Below are 17291 nucleotides of genomic sequence, written 5' to 3' on the forward strand. Positions count from 1 at the left end.
TATCCCTTTTTCTGTTGGGGAAAATTAATTCTTTAATAGCACAAGCTTGAACTCTACCTCATTCATTGGGATCTAGCCATTAGCTGCCCCCAATTGGAGAACTTGTTTCTTGTGTCTATAGTCAGCCCTGTAGGAAAGGGTGGCTGTTCTGTAGTGTTGTGCTTGGATAATAGTTTATGATCTGCCCCTTGTAGTAGTAGCCTCTATTCAATATCTGTATACATGCAACATAGTTCTCTGATGTAGAAATAATTACCGTATACTGAAAGGTTTAAGTTCAGGTACTCTTTTTATGGTAATGGCACTGTTTAATAACCACTTTAAGGAATTTTCCACTACTAGCACAACCACTTCTTAAACTAAATGTTCGGCCCCGATAAAATTTAAAAAGCCTATACTCCTCTCCCGTGCCAGCGCTGTTCCCACGATGTCAACACTCACTCTCCCTGGGGTTGTGATGTGGTATTGTGACCCGTGACGCCGATGCCTAACCAGCACTGGCGTCACTGTCTCCACCTTCAGACAAACTAAACATGAAGAGGGAGCCAGGACTGTAGCTGATCCCGGACTTCCTCTGTATGTTCAGTTTGTGCAAAGGAGAAGGCCGTGACACCAGTGCTAATTGGGAGCCAGCATCACAAGTCATTCCATCTCATCAGAGCCCCGGGACCACGAGTGCCGGCACCGCTGGAATGGAGCCGGCCTGGTAGGCGAGTATAGGCTTTATTATTTTATCAGGGCCGAACATTTATTTTAAGAAGAGGTTGTCCAAGTAGTGGACCTCCCTTTAAGGCCAGTTTCACAGGATTAATATTCGCTGTGCAAGAACAGACCAAGATGTCCAGATCAGCCGCAGGTCTCCTGACTGTAACTTAATCAAGGGCCTCATAGTCCATACTTGGATCGTTAATGTTGAACATATGAAAACAGCCTTAATCAAGTATTTTGTGTTTATGGGCTATGGAGATGCACGTGTGGTATTGCCTAAGGCTGGCTGCTGACGAGCGTGTGAAAAATCGTCATAGTTTCATCAAGAAATTTCAGACAATTTTTATACAATTTTCATTATTTGTTATGCTTACTTAAACGGCATCAACAAATTTTGGTTAATCTGAACAGTCCTATTGAATAATATGGGCTAGTGTGTTGTTCATGTGCTATCAGATCGAAAATCAGACAGCAGACTTCCGATTTATACAGTCACGTTGTGAGCCCAAAACTTAATTTATTTTGTAGCTGTTAAGATTAAAGTTGGCGCAAATTGATTCCTAGGACCCAGTCACTGGCAATGTATGTAATCTGTAGCCACTAGATGGGAGCCTTGAAAATCTCTCCCTACTTTCTAGCATCCATGGCTCTCCTTATCATTAGCTGGCCTGGCATGATGTCTTCTTGCTGCGTTATGCACATGTGACGTCTCGCCAGGCCAGCTAATCAAAAGAAGAGATGTCAAGTAGGAAGTAGTTCTCAAGGCTCCTGTCCAGCAACCACGGATTACTGTTGAGGGCACTGGACCAGGTCCTGCAAATCAATTTGCACCAAACTTGGTTGAGATATGAACTTTGCAGTCCAATACATTACAGTGCAACAAAGAAGCATGCATTTTTGTGGTAGAAACAGTTAGCTACAATACTACTGATACTTCGACGAGTTGCCTGTACATCTGTGTTTCAACATGTTTCATTCACATTAATCCATGCAGCAAAGCCCTATTCAAGAACTGAAATGGTTGTTACAAAGCTCAATAACTCAAGTTGGGAACCCAAAACTTTACTTACTAATCACTTTGTATGTTCTGTACAAGCTCTTACCAATGCTGAGAATAAAATACTATGGTTACCTGTAGTATATTTAAGTGATGTGTAAGAACGGTGAGACTCTCTAACAAGGGACGTGTACGTTGCCACGTGGCGACCTTGTGATGTCCTGCCGTTTAATCATGTGATTCAGTCATACATTGAGGGTTCAGTCAGTTCTGGAAATAAGATGGATACCTGTAAAGCCTGTTTAAGTGCACAAATGTTTGTGATGATCATTGTCATGGTGTAATGTAGTCTAGCCCCAATGTGCCATAGGACATTTTTGTCCTGAGATGGAGTTGTGTTATCTTCAGCTAAATGTAGCTGCTGCAGCTACTCCTCACCTTGACACTAATTTAGTAGAACATTTGTCCTCGGCCATATGCCAAGGGAAAATAATTATGGACCTTTTTTCAAACTAAGCTAGTCTGTCACTTAACGTTCAAGAAACATAAAAATCCATAGTGGGAAGAACATAAAGCTCACGCTATTTTATCTAAACAGTTCTGTCTTGTCACACAAAGTTGGTGTAATTCAAGGTGGTCGATTTTTTTTTCTTGTATTTATTTACGGATAGAACAAAGAAGATGAAAAATGGCTCATTGATTTGGAAAGCAGGTCTTATTTATCAATCGTGTTGATCGAATAGTTTTCAGCACCTTAACGGTTTATCAAGCAATGGCTGGTCTATTACACTCCCAACTAATTACAGTACTATATCAAAATATTAGCACACCCTGTCCCCTGCTGTGTTTAGACCTAAGGTAAAGTTCTTTGTGAAATCAAGGATTCATGCACGCAAGAATGTTTGGGATTTCACAGGACTGTACACTTTACCGGGGCCTTGCATGCTGCCATATTGCCCATCGGTTGCCATATATTGCCACTTTTCGCACTTTTTGTGCATTGCATGTAAGGGTTCATTTTGAATACCTAAAATCCATAAAGATACAAAAAGAGTTCAAATGGGCTCACTTTGCGCTTATCTGAAGCACTCTGTCTTTTCAGACAGAAAAGAGATGACATTTCTGTGCCTGTCTAAAGACTAATCAGCGATGGGGGAAGAAAGCAGAAATGGAGTCCTTTTGTGTAGTTCAATTAGTGTTCCTAAAGAAACACATTTTAAAAGTATAGAGTTGGTGCCTTTTCACTTCTCACTAAGCGTTGGATAGCGTTTCTGTTTGCAATCTTTCAGGTGTTCCTGAATACAGCAAACTTGATTTAATGGAAAGGCAAAATAGATTATACACGGTGCTGTCATAAGGAATTACATCTGAGGCTTTCTTCCATAAAAAGTTCTCTTTTTATTTGTGTTTTGTGTTTTTGTGTTTTGTTTGAAACACCGCATTTCGGTCTTGGAATGAGTCTCTTTAATCAGTCATACACAATTAATTAAAATACACAACTGCAGTAGCGGGAAAAGAGTATCAGTGCTAAGCTTTCCTTGGTCAAAGTTCACACTTTGCAGTAATTGAAAAAAAGTAAAGCAATAAGAGACTTATTGACTGTTCATAATAGCCTTACAATATTCTGAATTTGTATAGTAAGATATATTGCTATAACTATGTGGACTATTGCCCATCTGAGAACAGGAGTGGATAGATGGTCAGTGGTTGAAATATAGCATTGGTATCACTAGATGGGAAAAGTTATTGTCTGGGTGGGCCTTTATCGAGCCGGGGCGTAACGGCTGCCAATAGTCGTGGTGGTCTGACCACCGGTGGTCCATCCTCCGCAGAATTAAAAGGGTAACGTTGTGGAAGGGATGCAGGATCAGCCTGTCTCAATAAGCAATGTCCAGAATTCAGGTGCAACAGGGGAAAAAACTCGCTTTTACTGGAGCAGATGATGATGATTATAGGTCTCCACAGTTATTCATTACACTGAGCCAGAAGCCCCTCATGGTGTGATGAATCCAGGGCTTTTCCAGCAATGTGTAGTAACTCTCCTCACTCCCACTGCATATAGCACTAAAACCTCACCAGCATGGACCTTGGCATCCATGGCACCTCATTCTTACTGGTAAGTACCTCAGCTCTCTTTTCACTGCTGGCAACTAAGAATTGTATCAAGACATCTCTCCTCTGATCCCAAACTGATGTAGTCTGGCAGTTGGGCACTTATTGAACCGCGCGTGCAGGTCACCATGTCCCATGTAAAACACAAGCTGCGGAGACACCATCACATGTTTCTCAACGCAAGCAATGACTAGCCAGGTCTTTTCCCGGGAAGGAACAACCACGGGAAGGGCAGTCTCCAATGAAGGAAACCACCTATGCCAAAACATGGTATCCATCCACAGACAGCTGTTTCGGGGTATTTCCCCTCATCAGTGTGGAGTAGGAAACTGGCTAGTAGGAGCAATGCCTAGTAAAAGACTGTGAAAAATGAGGATGAATGAACTCATGGAGATCAACATCCAACACTGCGGAGACACCATCACATGTTTCTCAACGCAGTGATTCTAGAGCAATGCCCCCATCCCTTATGGGAAATATGCAAAAACATACAAAACACAAGCCGCGGAGACACCATCACATGTTTCTCAACGCAAGCAATGACTAGCCAGGTCTTTCACCGGGAAGGAACAACCACGGGAAGGGCAGTCTCCAATGAAGGAAACCAATGATTTTGCTGGAGTCCCAACAGTGACCAAAGCAAAGGCACTGGCTGGCCTCCTTGATCTCGATCCCAGGGGCGCAGGGTTACTTCTAATGGGCTTGGCAGTTCTCCTAAGTGGGGCTGCTACCCATCAGACTTCACAATAAACCTTAAGCCCCCGTCACACACAGCGATCTCGTTAGCGAGATCGCTGCTGAGTCACAAGTTTTGTGACGCAACAGCGATCTCACCAGCGAGATCGCTGTGTGTGACATCTATCAGCGACCGGCCCCCCTGCCGGTTATCGCTGATTGTCCTGGAATGGCCTGGACATTTTTTTGATCGTTGGTCTCCTGCTAACCAGCACGCATCGCTGCGGGAGATCAGCAAGCAGGAGCTGGTAACTAAGGTAAACAGAAGGTACCTTAGTTACCAGCGCGCTGGTGCAGGGAGCTGGTAACCAAGGTACACATCGGGTTTCTAAGTGCCGCGTGCCACTTAGAAACCCGATGTGTACCTTGGTTACCAGCTCCCTGCACCAACGCGCTGGTAACTAAGGTACTCAGTTGGTAACTAAGCGACGTGCATAGCTTGTTACCTTCGTGTCGCTGGTGCTGATCGCTGGTGCAGCTGCCTCTTTGGCAGCTCACCAGCAATCATGTAGCGACACACCAGAGATCCTGACAAGGTCATATCGTTGTCGGGATCGCTGGTGCGTCGCTATGTGTGACGGGGCCCTTACACTAATTACATGTATGTGTCTAAAAATGGCTGAAGAGCTGGCTTCTCACACCATCAGAGTTCAGACATTTGTGGCGCCTGACTTTGCAGGGCGCCACACTCTGAATACACTCCAGAAGACCACATTGGGTTCCATTGGGTAGACTGGTGGATGCTAAGAAAATAATTAGCATTGCTCTATGGGGTGTCTTGTATTATAGGAACCATTGAGTATCTTGCATTGTAAGCCAAATACAATATAAATGCTATAATGCCAGCACAAATAGAAGTTAGAAAAAAAGAAAATATCTTGGAGTTTGTTATAAGTGGTGAAAGTTATAACAGTTGTAAACTTGTAAGTGTAATATTAGTCCCAGTAGCAGAAAACACTGTCCGATTATGACGGGAGGTCTACTGTAGGCATTTTTTAGTATGGGAACAGAAATTGCTGTCATACAGTCCGCACTCGTGGCTCAGCAGGTGCATGCCCGGCTGGATTGCTTTCATCTTGATGGGGCTTAGCGACCACATATCCTAAGGTAGCTGAAGAAGTGTTAAATGCTGATAAATACATTGATCGCAAGGGGAGAAAACTGCTATGTTTAGCGATAGAGGGCACCTTAACTGTTCTTACAAGAGACAATTCCTCCAGTAGTCTTATCATTATTATATTGAAATCCTGTTAGGCAAAGTGAATGGATGGATGAAACTAGAAACTCTTGAAATTTTAAAGTGTATTAGAAGCATCAGCAGTTCACAGACAAAATTGCTAAAAACCAATATAGTGCAGAAAGTGTGAAAGAATCCACCGAAATGCTCCAAAGGCTTTTACAAAGTTAAATGGAGTCTCCAGCTAAATAATATCTTGGGTAAATGTTGGCCCATGCGTTGCTTATTTTTCTTTTGGGACAACAAATATATACTAACATATACCAAAATTAGGAAATGTATTAGGATCTGTTTTGTTTTATGACAAAAAAATTACAGAGTGAATTCTAAAAGTGGTGAATTTCAGATAGGAGGCAACAATGAAATTAAGATGTACAACTGTGGCCGATGTAGATCTTTCAGTCCACCAAGGTTAGCCAAAAATACAAGTCCAAAAAATATGACTGGAACAGTTATTGTAAGGTCTAATTCACACGTCTGATTTTTCCACATACGAGAAAAGTAGACCGATTTTTCTTATCAGAGTTTGGTCCAAGTGTCAACAGTTTTACTCGCAGATGGACAGAAAAAAAAAAAGTTTCTTCACCTTCTACTTTCTGACAGTCGACAGTCAGTGAAAATTGGACTGCACTCAGATGTCCCATTTTTTTTTTCCACTGACTCAGAGTTGTGTTGCCGATTTTGATCCAACACTTGGATCAAAATCGAACATGTCTCAGATGTTCCCCAAATAACATAGTTACACAGAGTTTTCCGTGAGAACTAGGGATGAGCGACTTTGCCTTTTTTAGGGTCGAGTCGGGTTTCATGAAACCCGACTTTCTCAAAAGTCGAGTCAAACGAAATCGGCCGACTATCGTGAAAAGTCGGAGGTTCGACTGAAACACGAAACCTAATGCAAGTCAATGGGGAATAAAAGTCGGCAGTGAGTGGTGTACAGTAAACACACCTACATGCCGGACCGCTTTTTTAAAGTGCGCATGCCCTGAAGATTTTCACTGGCATGAATTTTAACCCCAGAGGTGGCGAAATCTCTCTCCCTCTCCCCCTCCCCCCCCGGATGCTGCACATGTCATCTCGTTGCCCACAGTGTACATCCTTGCTCATTGGCTGAAAAAAGACACGTGCAGGCATTCTGGGAAAACCGACTTTGGCGCTCGGGTCGACGACCGCAAGGCCAACTTCACGCTGTGGTCGGGTTTCGCGACTGTTGCATAAGTCGGCGGCTTATGAATCTGGCCGACCTGTTTCGCTCAACTCTACTGAGAACCACAGATGCCACTGGTACTAGAAAGTCAGATGAGAGAACGAGCCCTAAAGGTGATTGTAGATGCAAAAATACAAATACTGCTGACAAGTGACGTGAGAATTTGGATGTGCGGGAGAAGTAATGGCCAAAGTCAAATTTTTCATTTTTTGTCTTAACCTTTTTGGATCCAACCACAAAATCTGGAAGTGGAATATCCGGCATACCACAGTAAGCTTAGAAAAACAATAATGACTGTAAGCTAAGCAGTGAAGGACACAGATATTGCCAGTTTGGACTGAATTCAGAGGCTAGTTAAGCATGGTTTTGTATCTTCTACAGCCTGTAAGCAGATTTATAGCTTGAGATCTTTTCAAGTGCAGATAAGCAGAATTTTAGTTTATTATAGAGATGTTTTCATAAATTTGCAGCTTCCTCCTACTAACAGATGGGATTAATTAAAGACAAAGAGAAAGGAAGTACAGATAAAACACTAAGTACACCATGCATGCTGACCCCACAAGTGTTCCACTAAGGAACGCAATGCTTATTTGTCAATGGGTCAGCTTTATGTGAATAGCTCCATTATATATCTTCCTTCTCTATTCACTCTATTCAGGCACCTCAGTAATATACAGGCATGTTTTGGTTGCTAGAATTCTACTTTTTTTTTTTTAAAGTATAACAAATAATGGGTGTTAAATTGCTAAATAATTGAGGATTTGACAAGTAGATTTCTAAGTTCCATTATTCAAAGCAATGCTGAGCTAACCTTCGGAAAAACTTTATTATGGCAAATTCTTGTGTCCAGCTAAGTGGAGATGACAAGGGCACAGTTGATGGCATCATTGGCTGGGTTACAGTAGCAAAATAAGTTGAACTCTCAGCAGATTTGGGTTTGGGTTTTTCAGGCAAGATGTGCAATGTCAAATTTGTTAGATTTAGTCATTAATTGAGCGTATAAATAGGTTTCTATTGGTCCAGGTAAATGTAATGGGTTTCTTAATACGTAATGATGACTGATGTCAATCTTTGGAGGCCATGCCTTGTAATGGTATTGAATGATTCTGGTTGCTCTAAAATTTATATTGAATATCGGAACTATTGAGCTGTCAACCTTGTTTTACAGCGAATAAAGTCCTGTCCAGTGGCAAGTGTTTGAAGAAAAAAATGATGAACTCTTTGATGTTAAGAGATTAAAAGCATTGTCAGTTCAGTAGAAAACGTTCATAAACTGGAAGGTTTTTTTTTTTAGACTTGATTATTTTGTAGTTATGTAACTTGGCTAGTTAGGTACTGTATTTATATAAATCAATCTCCATTACATTATGGACAAATCAAAGTAATAACCTAGGGTGTGAAAGTAATTATTTGTTAAATAGAAGGTTTTAAATTTTTATTATTAATTGTTCCCTAACAAACAGGCAATCCCTGCATGTATTCAGGCTGTCTAGCAGCCGCAAATCGTGCAGCTGCGGGGACTCAGACATAATTTACGAGCACTCCCAAGATACTCTGAGAGCACCCGAGCATGCTCGGAAAACTCGAGTAGCGAGCACACTCACTCATCACTAATGTTTAGCCCCGACATAAGCCACAGAGTTGTAAAGAAAAGGGTTGACAATCTATTGCTCGTACCTTAAATGCAAATCTACTCGCTAGTGTCAACTTCAGATGAAAACAATTAACCTATCAGTATGTTTTTGGAGCATGGGAGGATAGAATGTATATAGGGATGACATGCAAACGTGGTAAGAATATACAGACTTGTTGCAACTGCTGTCCTTGGGTGGATTCAGACTCCGGACCCCAGCGCTGTATGGCGACAATAGTAACTACTGAATTTATGTGCATATTAAGCAAACTGTATTATAAACATAAAAACAAGACCTGTCACTGGAGTAGAATTAATTTCCATTAATGGTAAGAGAAGTAAAAATGACAATATAATAGTTTTGATTGTGTGTGTTTAGTGTTGTGACTTGAAAACCAATGTCTAAATAAACCCAACCGCGTCTCCGAGGCCGGCAGCCCCTACTTAAAGGGCCTTAAATAGATTTCCAAATGCATTACTGCCATCTGTTTAGCAGTCCCTGTGTGTTCAAATCAGGGAAACAAATTATCTCTGTATGAGAGGAAAATCTACTTAAATGGCCATTGGATAACTAGCTCTTATTCAGTGCGTAGCCCCCGGCTAAAGCACAAGTACAGGAAGCAGTAGCACAAAAAATAAGTGGTCCATCCAATTCTGCTATGTAATAAGCTGTGGACATGTACTAAATGGATAATTAAACTAATTTTTAATTTTAATTGATGGTCATCTTTTCTGCCATCTACACCAGACCATAATGTGCAGCTATAATGTATGAAACCGGCCTCAAACTGTGCAAATACAGTCCCAGTGTGGCAACTTTTTGCGCATCTAGTGGCTCCACAATACAAATATTAGCGTTTCACCTATGTTTCAGTACATTAGATTCACTTTCTAAATAATGTAACATTCATGGTATACATAATGGCCTCTGTTATATTTTCTGCCAGTCTAATTTCACCAGGGGGAGAAACAGAAGCGAGATTCATTTTCCACAAACATTTACAGAGATGTGGTTAATAATTGGCTTCAATTTCTTGCCAACTTCCAAGAGCAACTTGGCACATTTGCTGGCTGAATTTTCCACTAATTTTCCAGTTTTTCCTCCTTTTTTGGAACTCACCTAGCCTAAAATGCCCAGCCACAGGATGTCGTTTCTCAAACAACTACCCTTAAGCCAAGGCAGTGGGATATCGCTTTGTCTTCTAATTACCTTGGGACCCCATACAATTGGGATTGCTGAGAAAATTATAGTCCTTGTAATCAAGTCAGGATGAAATTTCTGTGCCAGTCAATGGTACAAGATATGGTGACATCAAGTGAAGGAAAGACACAGATAGATGAAGAAATTAGCCTGGAGTTTAATTCATCGTTTCCAAAAGAGCAGTTAATGGATTATGACAAATGTCCTGCCGCTTTCTCTTAGTGCCGTGTTAAAACTGGAAATGAAAAGTCAATTTTCCGTAAATGGATTTTAAACGAGGCAGCAAGCCTCCCTGCACTCATCCTTTTCTGATTTTTGCCTTTATTATTATGATTCTTTTTTTTTTTAGTAGAACATCATAAACAAGTATTACTTTAATTTTACATTTTATGTTATTTGGATTTCTTTTATTCCTATTATAGTTTTGTTTTTGCCTCAATTTTCTCCTTCAAAGAATTGGAAAAGGAGATGTACTATACATATGAGCGCCTTGTTATAATACATTTTAGTAACATTAATTTGTGTAAAAATTAAAGAGAACCTGTCAGGTTATTCAGGGGCCTATCAAATCGCCCTCGTTAAGACTTAGAGCCATGATTGTGGCAAAAAAAAGAAAGTATGACTGTGCTAAACTATACAGGTTTTTTAGTATTTCCACAAAAATGACTTTTATTATCACTCTCATATGCATAGTCTCCTGAATTAGTCCAACAGGATGTTATCTTCACAGTCTCTATTCATGCCCACAGGTCATGATTGACATTCTCCAACCTGTAATCACCTAAGATGATGGTGTGGGCAATTTGGAGCAACATCATTCCTCCTTGGGAGACCGATCAGATAGATCATCCAGTTCACTGGATATCTCCATCGCATGAATGCATCCAACTTCACTGTGTCCATCCGGAGGGAAGTGAAGTGAAGTCAGTTCGATACTTGAGATTTCCAAAAGAATGGATTATTTTGAAAACTGACTCAGGAGAAGTAACCTTCGGACACTGGGCCTGCCAGAGGAAACCGAAGGGGCTGATGTCGTATTCTTCATTGTAAACTGGTTGAAAGATGCGTTGGGTGCAGAAGTCTTCTCACCATTCTTTACTATCGAGCGAGCATACATCAAGCGAATTCCCACATGACCAGATCCTCCTAGTTGCTCTCCTAGACCATTATTGACATCATTATACTTTCCCATAAATATGAATATCTCCTATGCTGCGCCCGTGAATACATAATTGAATGTCATTCTGCTTCCTGCACAAAATATCCCCCCATGCTGCCCCACTCTATAATATCCCTTACACTGTCCCTCTGTATAATAAACTCCCTATACTGCCCCACTCCATAATGTCCACCCTCACAACCCCTCACAATGCTCTTCTCGATAATATATGCCCTCACAGCCCCTTTCCATAATATGCATGTATACTTCTAAATGCGACCATGTCTCCCAGGTTGTACATTTTTTTTCTATCCGATCTCCCTCCCCCCCAATTAGTGAAGAGGAGAGAGAAAATTCGATTAAAGCACTACCTTCTGTGAAAACTTCTGGGTTTGGTAGGGGATTGGTACAAGACTAATTGTGATTTGGTTATACATGATAACATTTTTTTATTTCTATAGTGCCAGCATATTCCGTAGCACTGTACATTTGAGATGGTATTTGTACAGACAATAGAGACAATACAGAATAACACATAGATCAACAAATACCAAAAGGAGTGAGGGCTCTGGCCGCAATTTACAATGTATGATAATTTGATCTCTATGAGACCATTTTTAAGCGATGTGAGATCCCTGACTGAGAGATGCGCTGGTAGTGGTCTTAGGGTCCCGTTACATTTAGCGATGCACCAGCGATCCCGACAACGATACGACCCAGTCAGGATCACTGGTGCATCGCTAGATGGTCGTTAGTGAGCTGCCACACAGGCAGATCTCACCAGCGACGTAGCAGCGGTCGGAGGTCGTTACCTGTCAGACGCGGCGATGAAGACGTTCTCCCGCGTCCATGCGTCGCTCATCGGCGCCAGCAGGAAACGGATGATGAGAAACGACCCAGGACGTTCTCGTGCGATCAGCGATAGCCAGCGGGGGAGCCGGTCGGAGGTAAGTATCACATTTAGCGATATCGCTAGCAATATCGCTGCTGCGTCACAAAATCGGTGACGCTTTAGCGATATTGCTAGTGATATCGCTATGTGTGAAGCCCCTTTTAAGGGGGGACGTCTTCAACGCCGCGTCTGACAGGTAAGTAACGACCGCTGCTGCATCGCTGCTGAGATCTGCCTGTTTGCAGCTCACTAGCGACCATTTAGCGATGCACCAGCGATCCTGACCGGGTTGTATCGTTGACGGGATCGCTGGTGCATCGCTAAATGTAACGGCACCCTTACTAAAGCCAGGAAAGGGCCGCATGTCTCCAGATTCTAATCGCCCTGTTTTGTTACTTAACACTGATATTAAAATTCAAGCTAAAATTCTTGCTTTGAGATTGAGTCTGGATCTGTCATCATTAATACGTTCTGACCAAACTGGATTAATTACAGGTAAAGCGACAGAAAAGGGAAACTGTCTGCATCCCCGTACCCCCAGAACCACCAGCAGTTGTCTGCATATGTGAATACCCTGCCTTACAATCCTTTTATTACATTAGACACATAAACAGATCTTTGGAAAAAGTATTTTTAAAGTCCGTTTATTTTATGTAAATGAGGCCTTTGACTAGTCGATGGGGCGTTAGTGTCCCAAGACTAGTCGGCCCTCTTGGCATGTTATTTTTAAATATAGCTGTTGTTCGTGATGATCGATCTCCCGATTTTATGTCCCTGGATGTTTGTAAAGCCTTTAACACTGTCGAATAGCAATATTTGCATTCTCTACTGTCGCACCTCCAGCTTGGTCCCAATTTTTGTACCTGGGTCAAAATACTATGCAATTCTCCTAGAGTAAGAAACCAAACTATATATTGCAACGTTTTCCTTTGCAAAGGACGACTAGACAGCGGTGCCCCTTTTCTCCTCTGGGTCATTCCATGGTAACTTACATTACAACACAGTTAGTAACTTACGTTACAGTAAGTTTACTTCTCATATGAAGTAATGTTATTGTAACGTAAGTTACCATCAGCTTTGTAACGTAAGTTACTACATTGTGTTGTAACGTAAGTTACCAAGTAATAACACTGTATTTTGTATTTAATTTGTATTCTTGAAAAATCAAACTGTGTTGAAATCTATTGAGAATAGTTTTAATGTACAATATACATTCACTCATTTTTGTGGCTGCCTTCAAATAACAGTCTGTAGCCATTATTAACTCAGTTTTTGGCTTGTGAATGTAACGTACCCCTCTGCTGTTTTCATTGGCCTTTGTGCCATTGGCCCTGGCTGTTCGACAGACTCAGGACATCCAGGATTTAATGGAAGGGTCCTTAACAGAAAAAGTCTCCTTATATGCAAGGCATAGTGTATCTGGTGGACATTGGTCCTTCCCTGACTTCCCTCCTAAGGTTGGTGGATAAATTTTGGCTATTTTTCTGGTTTATTGGTTAAAGGTAAATTGGCAGAAATGTGTTCTTTTCCCTCTGTCGCCTTCATATAGTCTGAGCCAGACTCAAAATGTTTGTATACCAGTGTCTGATAATTTTAAGTATTTAGGGATTATTTTTTCTCAAAAGGTAGACCAATTTATTGCATTAATTGTTGATCCTTTAATAGCAGAGACAGGTAGGCAACTCGCATCCAAAAAACATCTCTATTCAACTCCTATTGCGCTCATACATCTCTTTAAAATGAGATATTTTCCAAAATTCTTATATTTATTTCATTCTTTCCCGGTTATGATCGTTGGAGGAACATTTCAACTTCTGGAAAGTTTGGTGCATACCTTTAACTGGCAAGAGGGGCTCCCTAGGATAAGTTTTTCTAGATTGCAAGCGTGAAATACTGTATCATGAAGGCCTGGCAGCCCGTAACTTATTCTTTTACTTCCTAGTTGCGAAGTTAGTGTACGCCCACTGGGGGATAGATATTGACATGAGCAATGCCAGCTTCATAGCAGGACGCTGATGGAGTCTTATGAAGCGTTAACCGACTCTATAGATATAATGCAGTCTCATAAGTTCAAATCCCTCTGAAGACAGTAGCTAGAGTGTGGGCAAAAGCACAGAATATATTGAGGGGCTCGGGGACATCACTTGTTTCGCGTAGGCTGCCACTTTGGTCTAATCCTCACCTTCCACATTTATATTCGTTGCCTGATGTGGTCCTCTGCATGGTATGGTGTCAAATTCGCCTTTCAGATTTTTTTCAGATTTCCCCAATTTGCTTACCTTTGAAGATTCCTGATACGGCTAAGTTCCTATACATACAACTTTGTCATGCAGTTTGAGAAAGTGCCAGTGCCCATAGGCTTTTCAAAATTGTAGGGGCTCTTGGGGGACCTTGGATTTACCTAAATCTCTAAACACAAGCATATTTTCTTCTCTAGTCATCTGTTGTCCGACCTTACGATAAGACTTATGTGATATGGGTGGTAGATATACCATACTTGATAGGAGAGGAATTGGGAGAGATGGAAGATACATTTTATTCCTTAGTGGTGAGTGCTAGAGACTGTTTGATCCAGACAAAATTTATAAACAGAGTTTGCTACACTCCGGAAAGGTTGAAGAGGTTTGAAATGGCTCTGGATGATTTCTGTTTTCATTGTCATGTGGCTGTGAGCTCCTTTCTGCACTCAGTTTGGTCCTATCCAAAAATTCTTCCATTCTAGTTTTGAGCTATTTCTATTCGTTCATGAACAATTTGAGTTCCCTAGGGTGCTGTCCCCTAAAGTGTGCCTGCTGGGTATTCTAGATAAGCTTATTGATGGGTCTTACGATAGATTGCTAATTCACGGTAGGCTTATTTTTTCTGTGCTAGAAAAATAATTACCGTATAATGACATGTACATCCACGGAGGTCCTCTGTATGTTCCACTGGATGCAATTAGTCAATAAATATACTCCTCTATATAAGGTCCTCTATATTAATAGGAAATGTGCTTATAAGTTTGATAAGGCCTGGGGATGGTGGTTAGCAATAGCAGACACTGTCTAATAGCATTCCCAGCACAGCTTTCTGTATATTTAGTTCTATCATATGTCTGCATAAGGTGTTAATGACATTTCCAGAGAGGGAGATGGGCATGGGAACCGATATGATTGTGTGTTGTGTATGAGGTTGTATGTACCAACTGTATATGACTTTTCAGTTGTTAATTAACATTTTCATTAAATTGGAAAATAAAGATTATATATATATATACACACACCGTATATACATTGCTTTCTAAATCATATTTTCTTTTGCTTTCAGGAAGTGAGTATAGTGATGTGCTGCCAGACTCTTTCCCATCAGCACCTGCAGAATCTTTGCCACATTTTCTCTTGGAACCAGAAGATGCCTACATAGTAAAGAACAAGCCAGTGGAACTTATCTGCAAAGCTAACCCAGCCATACAGATCTACTTTAAGTGCAATGGAGAGTGGGTGAACCAAAATGACCATATCACTAAAGAAAGAGTTGATGAGTTAACAGGTACCATTAGTCAACTGTTTTGGAATACAAAGTGTCATATGCACCCAGGAGGTCTAAAAGGTAAAGTTTTTTTTGTGGTAGAGAATGCTAAGGCGTCGTACGGAGACTTACAGGCCACGCAATGCTCCTCTTGGAATCTCCAGGGGAGCATTGCATGACCTATAAGTCTCTTTATGACAACTTTGCACTCTTCACATGTAGAACCTTTGCCCCTTAGTCCCCCTGTTTACAGATTGCTCACACAACCAAATCAATTCTTCTGCTTTGCACTGATGAAGGGCAAATATCCCAAGTCATATGTCTGCAAATGAGCATGGCTCTTTAAAGGGTCGATATTGACTTTTAGCATTGCTACTACAGTTTCAATCCTTTTCCTTTCACAAGAGGATTTTTACATACGAACACAGGTGACTGAAAACCCAAGAGGTACTATCCAATTTTTCCCTCAACCTTTAAAGTGGGTTTTTGGAATTTTTTAAAATCTCCCCAGGAGTAGGCAATGATCTAAAATAAATCTAACATAAGCAGCAGTTTGTCATTGATACCAAACAATCCATCTTTCACTTGACTGCTGGAACCAATCATTGGCCTGCATAGCACATGACCCAAGGCAATGATTGGCGCAGTACTCAGATAACTGACATACATGATATACAACATCACATCTGGAACGTCAGAAACCGCCAGATCTGCGGGGAGTTCAAAGCCAATTTTTAAATTATTTCAGATGATTCTTTACACCTGAGATAACTTTAGAAAAATATCTATGTACATGACCTCTCTGATAATACTGCTATTAACTGTTTGTTTGAATATTTGAGATTTTGGACGCGTCATATTGGCTATGTAGTATTCTTAGGATAACATTTTCCTTCTCGGTGAATGGATATTTCTAATGTTTTTCTTATCACCAGGCCTTGTTGTACGGGAAGTCCAGATTGAGGTCTCCAGACAGCAGGTAGAAGAACTCTTTGGTTTGGAAGATTACTGGTGCCAGTGTGTTGCATGGAGTTCAGCAGGCACTACCAAGAGCCGTAGAGCCTACGTCAGAATAGCCTGTAAGTTTTATCCATATGTTGATTTCTATAAATGTCCTAATCGAGTATTTTCGACGTGCTCTAATACAATGTTCGAGTCGCCCGTGCTGTATGTCTCGCAGCCGTTCGACAGCCGCAACACATGCAGGGATTGGCCTAACAAACAGGCAATCCCGGTATGTGTTGTGGCTGTTGAACAGCTGCGAGATATGCATTGGCGGTGACTCAAGCATATTTTTAGAGCACGCCGAAAATACTCTAATAGGACACGAGAGTGCTCGGATAACACCTTATCTGAGCACATTCCCTCATCACTAATGTCAATGACTTACCCAGGAATACAGGTGTTCTGCCAGTATCTTGATAATATCACCATCTTGTGGAGCCATGTAAAAGTGCATTTTAATAGTAAGTTCTATCTGCACTGCATGTGACTTGTAAGTGCTACTGATGACATACAGAAATGTATATTGTGATATTCTCTCAAAGGAAAATTTATATTTTACTTCACTTTATCTTTGTTATTTTTTTATTAAGTAATGTACATTTTATTTTGTGTTGTCAGACTTAAGGAAGAATTTTGACCAAGAACCTCTAGGTAAAGAAGTACCGTTGGAACAAGAGGTGTTACTTCAGTGCCGTCCCCCGGAGGGTATTCCACCTGCTGAGGCAAGTCTAAGTTTAAAGGCACGGTCTAAGTTTAAAGGCAAGTCTAAGGGCTGCACGGTGGCTCAGTGGTTAGCACTGTAGCCTTGCAGCGCTGGGGTCCTGGGTTCGAATCCCACCAAGGACAACATCTGCAAGGAGTTTGTATGTTCTCCCCGTGTTTGCATGGGTTTCCTCTG

The 17291-nt window shown here is 41.3% G+C and overlaps 1 protein-coding gene across 2 annotated transcripts in view; it reads left to right on the top strand.

The window, feature by feature from the left end:
• The window catches only part of UNC5B (unc-5 netrin receptor B), a 248751-nt gene that overhangs the window by 173538 nt on the left and 57922 nt on the right, over window positions 1-17291 (top strand). For both annotated transcript variants that reach the window (XM_073574899.1, XM_073574900.1), the window contains exons 2-4: window positions 15188-15409; window positions 16324-16467; window positions 17012-17115. In XM_073574899.1, coding sequence (XP_073431000.1) covers window positions 15188-15409; window positions 16324-16467; window positions 17012-17115 — 470 coding nt within the window. The remainder of the gene's footprint in view (window positions 1-15187; window positions 15410-16323; window positions 16468-17011; window positions 17116-17291) is intronic.

This window comes from Dendrobates tinctorius, unplaced genomic scaffold (genome assembly GCF_039654945.1).
Source record: "Dendrobates tinctorius isolate UK_male_01 unplaced genomic scaffold, ASM3965494v1 ptg000040l, whole genome shotgun sequence".
Lineage (NCBI taxonomy): Eukaryota > Metazoa > Chordata > Amphibia > Anura > Dendrobatidae > Dendrobates > Dendrobates tinctorius.